Source organism: Pteropus vampyrus, unplaced genomic scaffold (assembly GCF_000151845.1).
Source record: "Pteropus vampyrus isolate Shadow unplaced genomic scaffold, Pvam_2.0 Scaffold499, whole genome shotgun sequence".
Classification (NCBI taxonomy): domain Eukaryota; kingdom Metazoa; phylum Chordata; class Mammalia; order Chiroptera; family Pteropodidae; genus Pteropus; species Pteropus vampyrus.
Window position 1 is genome coordinate 70,191 of NW_011889280.1, and position 7,396 is coordinate 77,586.

At 54.8% G+C, this 7,396-nt stretch overlaps 1 protein-coding gene, 1 long non-coding RNA gene and 1 pseudogene across 2 annotated transcripts in view; 2 read left to right on the plus strand and 1 right to left on the minus strand.

The window, feature by feature from the left end:
- The window catches only part of LOC105307461 (patatin-like phospholipase domain-containing protein 3), a 27,946-nt gene extending 22,501 nt beyond the window's left edge, over positions 1-5,445 (plus strand). The window contains exons 4-7 of the mRNA XM_023524839.1: positions 1,871-2,135; positions 3,045-3,177; positions 4,132-4,236; positions 5,190-5,445. Coding sequence (XP_023380607.1) covers positions 1,871-2,135; positions 3,045-3,177; positions 4,132-4,236; positions 5,190-5,319 — 633 coding nt within the window. The 3' untranslated portion in view covers positions 5,320-5,445. The remainder of the gene's footprint in view (positions 1-1,870; positions 2,136-3,044; positions 3,178-4,131; positions 4,237-5,189) is intronic.
- Positions 5,446-6,127: 682 nt separating this feature from the next.
- On the plus strand, positions 6,128-6,246 carry LOC111732858 (annotated as a pseudogene).
- LOC105307457 overlaps positions 6,241-7,396 on the minus strand; it is a 5,172-nt gene continuing 4,016 nt past the window's right edge. Inside the window, exons 2-3 of the long non-coding RNA XR_897236.2 lie at positions 6,900-7,158; positions 6,241-6,793 (exon numbers count right to left, since the gene is read on the minus strand). This is a non-coding gene — a long non-coding RNA (uncharacterized LOC105307457). The remainder of the gene's footprint in view (positions 6,794-6,899; positions 7,159-7,396) is intronic.

A 7,396-nucleotide genomic window follows, 5' to 3' on the forward strand; every position in this document is an offset into this window, starting at 1 on the left:
CTCCAGCCAGCCTCCTGGACTGGCTGTCCTTTCTGGGACAAATTCCTGCCTTCCAGTTATCTGGGATGCAGAGCTGGGTTCCAGGGATATTAAAGTGGAACTAAATGGTAGACGTGTTTGGAGCTGGGTTTTTGGATACTAAAAGTTGGTTCGTATGTTGGTTCCCACTCCTTTGACCGAGACCCTGGAGTCTGCGTGGTTAAGAGGACGTACACATATCAATCACTCAGACAATATTAATTGTGTACCTTTCAGGTGCCACGCAATGGGCTGTGTGCTAGGGACAGCTGGCAGTAGAAGGCGTGGCCTTCCGGGCTCTCCCCACCTGGCGGTCGGGAGCGAAGCACAGTAACGGGAAGGGCGATGGCGGAGGGATCTGCGAGGCACAGGAATCCACGGCGTCCTTTTGGGAGTGAACAGGGGCGGGGGACTGAGAGATGGACAGAGGAGGAGGACAGGCCGGCCTCGTGGGCCTGGTGAGGGTTTGCATGGTGCAGCAGTAGGGCGCCATGAGGGCCGCTGTGCAGGGGCAGGGAAGCCCGGAGCGGGGCTTTGTGGGGCCCTCGGGCTGCAGTGCAGGTAGGGTGAGACCAGGATCCAAGAGGCCAGTGACGCCGCTAGAGGCTCTGCTGGGGCGAAGCAGGGAGGGCGGTGGGCAGGGCCCGAGGGGACAAGGCTCCGAGGCGATGGACCAGAGATTTGGGTAGAGGACTTGAGGACGAAGGAGCGGCTTTTGGCTTCAGATTCAGGGCGCTCAGGAGGGTGAGGTTCGCAGGAAAGCTGGCGGGTGACACACTGTGCGGGACATGGTGTGCGGTGCCCCCCCACTCCCGGGGGAGGCATTTTCGGGTGATCGCATAGGAGGCATCTGATGTCAGGATCCGAAGTTCTGGAGAACAGTCCGGACTGGGGATGAAATTTGGGGCGATCCGGGGATGAATGATGGCGATGGACCCCTGCGGGGGTGCACTCAGCTTCCTTGCCGCCTTTGGGCAAGCCGCCTCCCGTTTCCACATCTGTAGGCGGGGAGTTCAGAGTGAATGATGTCCGGGCCATTCTTAGTAATTCTAAAGACGGGCCTGTGGCGGAGCATCGCAGCATCAGGCCTGTGTTTGGGATTCAACACCTAAGTGTGGTCCTCGGCCAGGCTGGTCTCCGCCCCAGCGTTCGCAGAGGACCCGCGGGGGTGGGACAGGTGTGTCGTCCACCGGAAACAGATTCTTCGAAACTACCTAAGGGAAAGTGAAGGAAAGCGGTGTGTCTAGAGAGAAGCATAAACGGGAGGCACAGCTCGGGGAGCACAGCGCAGGCATCCGGGAGCAAGACCCCTGTTGGAAACAAGAGGCGAGCGGAAGCAGCTGTGGCCTCTGACGCTAGCTGTCCCTTGCACCTGCCCAGTGTGCTGGCTCTGCGAGAGCAGGCACCCGCTGAGACCACCTGCCGCGCCTGGCACCCTTACTGGACGCTGATTTCAGGGTCATCGCCGCTGCCAGACCTGGGTTCAAATCCCGCTCTAGACACAGACTGGCTCTGTGGCTTCGGATGACTCCCTTAACCTCTCTGTGCTTCTGATGCCCCAGCTGAAAAGTGGAGACGATGATAATGGTAGCAGTTGAGTGGCCGCTGCAAGGCCGGATAGGAGGTTTCTAACTCAGGGCCCAGGACGCAGGCTTCCCCAGCAGTATGATGCTGGTTATTATAAATGAGCTGTAATGTGCATAGTCCAACCTCGCAGATCCACATGTGGCTGTGGGGCCCACACTTCTGCCTATGATGAGTGCCCACCCTTGTCCTTCTCTGCCTGATGCTGAGCTGATACCAGGCCTGCAGCTCCTGGGGCCACTGGCCTCCGTCTCCTGTGGGTGGGTGAATGAGTAGCCACCCAAAGTCGCCTAATGATCTGTCTTCTGTGTCCTCCACAGGCATCTGTAACAGGCCCCAGCCATGCCTGAGTTCATCCTCACAAGAGCCAGATGTCCCCGTGCTCCCCTGTGAAACCACGGACCTAGGGGCTTCCCCGGGGTTGGCCACCTGGTCGGTCAGCCCCGAGAGGAAGGAGCTGCTGGACCTGCATCATGGCCCCCTGCCCTGGGACAAGCGCCTCCTTGACAAGACATCACCCAGGCTCATTTTAGGTGCTGAATCCTCAGGGGCGGGGTTGGAAAGGATGTTCGCTGTGACTGAGGGACCGAAAGGGCTTCTGTCCTGTGTGTTAGGGAGGAAGGTGATGCAGCCACCCCATGGGGGAAGAAATGGGCGGAGCTCCACTTCAAGGCAAAGCCTCCCCCGACCCAGGGGCCTTGTTCTGCCTCCTTTCCCACGGGAACATGGCCAGAGGAAAATGAACTCCAGCTGAGCTCGTTTGAGTTACCAGACGCACTCTCGGCTCTTGGGTCCAGGCGCACTGGATTTCGGGGGTCCCGGAGGCAGGCCCGTTCTTTCAGAATGCTGTTCTCTGCCTGTCCAGAAGCCTCTCCTGACTTTCCTCTCCCCCCAGACCCATGATTTTGACCTTCATTGAACAGTGCTATATTTTATCATGCCATCAAATATCAGATGGACAGATGAGTGCATGAAGCTTCCAATCAGGCATTTGGAGACATTCAAAGGTGAACGGGATGCCATTCCCTGCCCCCAAAGCCCTAGGATTTGCATTAACTCTCAGCTGCCCGGGTTACCATGATTTGAGTTGTCCTGAGGTCATTACAGAGGAGGAAATAGAAGGCCGGGGAGCTCTAGGCAGAAGGAGATGGAATCCAGCTGAAGGGTCAAGGCACAGCTCACGAAGCCGGTGGCGTGTTTGAGAGTCTGTGTACTCCAAAAACAGTTGTTAATTTAAAAGAGTCGTTATTTGGGAGCCCTGCGCCGGTAGGCTGTCCAAGGGCTGTGCTGGGTGCATGCCCAGTTTGATCTCATTTGCGAACGCTTCAGATACTTTGGCTGCCAAGATTTGTGTCTTTCACGGAAGTTCCAAGCACCACCTGGATGATCATAGTTTGCTTTCTACACTGGTGGGAGAAACACCTCCAAATTATATTTTTCAGCATTGATTAACACATTTAAGGAAGACAACACATTCATGAGCAAGATTCATAACTTCTTACCTGTTAAAGTGATGTCCTACGTGATGTTGCCCTGTACGCTGCCTGTGGAGTATGCGATTATTACGGTCCAGAGGTGAGAGCTTTATGTGGCGCTGTGTCTGTCATGGGGTTGAGTGAGGATCGGGGTCCTTGGGCAGCAGGATGGAGCTCAGTCTATGTGGGACAGCCCTGAAAGGCGCTTCATGGGCAAGCCCCTGGCCAGCCCACTTCCTTCCTCCTTACTGTTGAGGGCTTGTCATTTCCGGTGGGGCTGCACTGTCTTTTGGGGATTTTACTCGTGGTAGGGAGGGACGTGAGGCACACACGGTGCATGCCGGAATCCTGGACGTTTGCACTACCTCGGCTTTCTTCAGATTGACTTTGGCGTTTACTTGCTTTTTAGTGAAGTAATCCAGCATGTCCTTCAGCCCATCTTTCAAAGTCCAACCCATCTTTCAAAGTCCAACTCATCTTTCAAAATCCAGCCCCAGTCTCCCACCGTTGGTGAACCCTGCCAGGCCCTTCCCCACCCTGCTGAATCGGCCTCTTGCTCCCACACAGCCTGGCCCTGTGCCGAGGTTCGGGCACTTATCGGAGCCCAGACCTGGGGTCTTTCTTGTGTCTGGAGGGTTGGATGTGTGCAGGGCAGTGGTCAGACCTCTTCAGCGGCTTCCTCTGTCGGGCTGGCATGTGGCCAAGTGGAGTAGGGCTGGGTGGAGGGCATGGTGTCTCGACCACAAGCGCTGGGCATCACGGTCAGCAGGCATCTGGCTACGGACGAGTAGAATCCTGGAAAACGCAAGCCTTTTCCTCTTATTTCCATGTAAGTCCTTTGAGTTTTCCTGTATTAATTAAAAGTGGCCTAACTTTCCTTTTAGGCAGGCTTGTCCCAAACCTGCTTCCTGGGGATTTATCAGATTGGGGTTAGAAGTGACCTTGGCCGTTTACCAGGACGCTTACTGTGAGAAAGCTGGCTTTTCTGCAGTCGGTTTTGTTTCGGCCTCTCTGTGCTGACGTTGTGTGTGTGTTTCTGGTTTTATTCCTGCAGATTGGTGAAGTGGCTTCCACATGCTCCTGATGACATCCAGTGGCTGCAGTCGATAACCTCCCCGATTTGCTCTCGAGTGATAAGACATCTGCTCCCCACTTACAGGTGAATGGCTCGCTTGTGGGGGTGTGGGTTGGATGGGCATCTCTTCCATCTGATCAGGCCTCGTGTGCCATCCTGGAAGCATCGCTGAGTGGCTGTCTGGTGGTAAGGAGCTCATCCTTTATTGCCAGGGCGGGCCTTGCAGTCCCGTCTGCGTCATTGCGTGTCCCAGACACTGCTGCCGAGTGAATTCTGCACACCGATTCCTAGCAAGATCTGGTCACGTGGCTTGGACCTCATCCTGGGAATCATGGGCTTTGGCTTTCTTACCTGTTCCATGGGGGTGATCCTCACCTCCTCGCTGGGTTTCTGTGGGGCTTTGGGGAGCCCCTAGCACAGTACTGGGCACATGGTGGGCACTCAGAAGATGGGGTCTCAGGTGTTACTGCTATTGGCAAACATGGAAGGGTTCAGAGCAGGGAGTGGCAGGACCCAGTTTGCAGTGGGAATGGATAGAGGAGGCTAGATCTCGGGCCCTTATGGGCAGCAGGCTCACCATCCAGACGGCAGCCGCATTGGCCAGGCAAGGATGGGAGGGCATGGTCTTGATAGACCCTGTGGGGCTCATAGGTGCGCATGGGCTCTGGGGCCAGCAGAGGTTCCAGCTCTAAGCCCTGGGGCTGGCCGCATTCTGTGGGGGTGGGGCGGCTGGTCAGGAGGCCCGGGCCGGCGGCGTGGCTGCAGGACGCGCTGGCGGGTGAACTGCTTTGTGTAGAGGAAATTTATGGGCTCCGTTGTATCTGTGGATGTCCAGAAGGAAGTGTCTAGGTGGCTGAGCGGGCCACAGGCTTAGACTCCTGGGTCGGCGACATCAGCCTAGCACTGAGGGGCGGGGAAAGTGTGGCTTTGAGCTGGGCCGCCTTGCGGTGGCCAGTGTGCTCGGAGGTGGACGGTGTGTATCTATCCTTGCTGACACTGAGGGTAGCCACTGAGCTAGCATTGTTTGTTTGTTTCAGTTCCCAGATGCTGGCAAGCAGCCAGCAGCCTTCCCTTCCAAACCAGAGCGTGACGGATACCTCGGGCCGCCCCACTCCGTGTGGACCTGGATGCCCGCCCCTTGGGCTGACTAGCGCAGGCCAGAACTGAGGCTGCCCAGCGATCTGCCCTCCAGTCCAACCTGCCTTTCCAGGGCGGTGGTCTCTGCTGGGGGCAGGACGGGTCCCTCCTCCCTCACTTTTTAAAATGGGGACGAGCAAGTCTAGCACCTTCTTTGTGAGGTGTCAGACCTTTCCCATTTTTGTGTGGCTCCCTCCATGCTGCCACTGACTGCCCTGTGTCTGTGACGTATGGAATCTGGCCTCTGTACTGAATTTACTGTTTATTGAAACCAAAGGCAATCGATTTGTTCTTACAATAAAGCTAGGAAGCTATTTTTGGTATTCTTGGGGGGGTCCAGTGATGAAAGAAATCTAGTATAGAAGCACCCGCGTGAGTCGGCTCAGCCGGCTGGGACATGACCACAGTGTGATGACCGCTGTGTGATGACCACCATGTGAAGGGCCCGTCGCTGTCTGTGTCCTGTAGCCCCTAGGCGTCCCAGGGGCAGGTTCCTGGAATGGCTGGTGTTTGAACAGGAGGACCTGGGGTTTGGGGCGGGAGCCGGGCTGCCCTCTGTGCAGTCTTGGGGGCTGGGGGGAGAGACGAGCAGGATTGGGCTCCCTGAACAGGAAGCAGTCAGCACGCGGCGGGAGAGGGCGCCATCCTCCTCTAAGAAGGGCATCACCCGTGGGGGACATTAAAAGGCAAGAACTTATTTACCTTTTTGAACATCTTTTTGATCTAGCATAATTATTTGATAGTTCTGTATAAAATATAAGTGAATTTTTATCTATTGAATTATGTATTATGTGAATCAGTGAGATGTTAAGAGAACACGCCTTAAAAAAAAAATCCAGTCTACGGCCATGTCACCCTGAACAAGCCCGATCCTGTCTGATCTCGGAAGCTAAGCAGGGTCAGGCCTGGTTGGTACTTGGATGGGAGACCACCTAGGAAGACCAGGTGCTGTAAGCGTAAAAAATTTAAAAAAAGTAAAAAATAAGGGATTGTAAGCTGACAAGGTTCTTGTGAGATCAACCAAGGGTGGCCTCGCCCAAAAGGATAAAAAAAAGAAAAAAGAAAACAGACGTATACCTAAGTACTGACGGCGGTTATTATGATGCCATAATTTGTCATTACGTTTTGTTGTGCTTATGTGTTTCTCGACTTTCTATGCGAATGTACATTACTTCAGAAAATAACTCTTAATAAACGTGATTTTAAAATTGCTTTCCCTCGACTCAGCATTCTTTCTAAGGAGCCACGGTGCCCTGCTCTTCCCTCACAGCTGAGCTCCTTTAAGACACGCCCCACGCTTGAGGTTTGCGGTCTCGCTCCGCCAGACGGCTCCGCCAGGCAATGGTGGCCTCTATGTGCTCCTTCCTGGGCACTGAACCAGACCCTGCTTCTAGAACCCTTCTCCTTCCTCCGAGACCCCATACAGGCTTCTTCTCAACCTTGGGCGTCGGGCTCGTCCCCAGGCTCGGGTTGTGCCTGCTTTGCTGAGTGTGCACAGCTGCTCCTTGGGGCAGTGGGGGAAGAGGGTGGTCCTCAGAGTGAGCAAAGACTCCCCCCCACGCACCCCAGTTTCTGGCTCAGGTGAGGGTGGGGCCCACATGCCCACTTACCCACTGGCCTGCTCCACCTGGCCATCCCTTGGTGGCTCCCTGTCATAACCTGGCCACTACAGAGCTCAGCTGCTCTGTATCTATCAACTTCAAGTCACCCAAGCCAGGAACTCAGGGATGGGTGACTTCTGTGAGACGACCCAGCCTCCGTCACTACCTCTGAGACGTGGGTTTGATTTTCTTAAGGGAACCAGTCCAATCACGAAACTGCATTTCTACTTCCAATGGCACCAGATCGGCACTTCATAAACCAAGTTTTCTGGAATGATAGCAGATGTCATTAGGCGATTTGATCAGTTAAGATAGGCTGCGTTTAACGAAAACTGCCAAAGGGTTTATTTCTCATATGTCATTCTTGACTGACCCAGCCTGAAGACATCCCACCATCTGGAGGGGCAGTTACCACTTTGTTGGAGGAAAGGAATTTGGTACTTAAAGGTTTTCATCCAGAAGTGACCTTTATCCCTTCAGCTGACAACTTTGTGACCAAAGCAAGT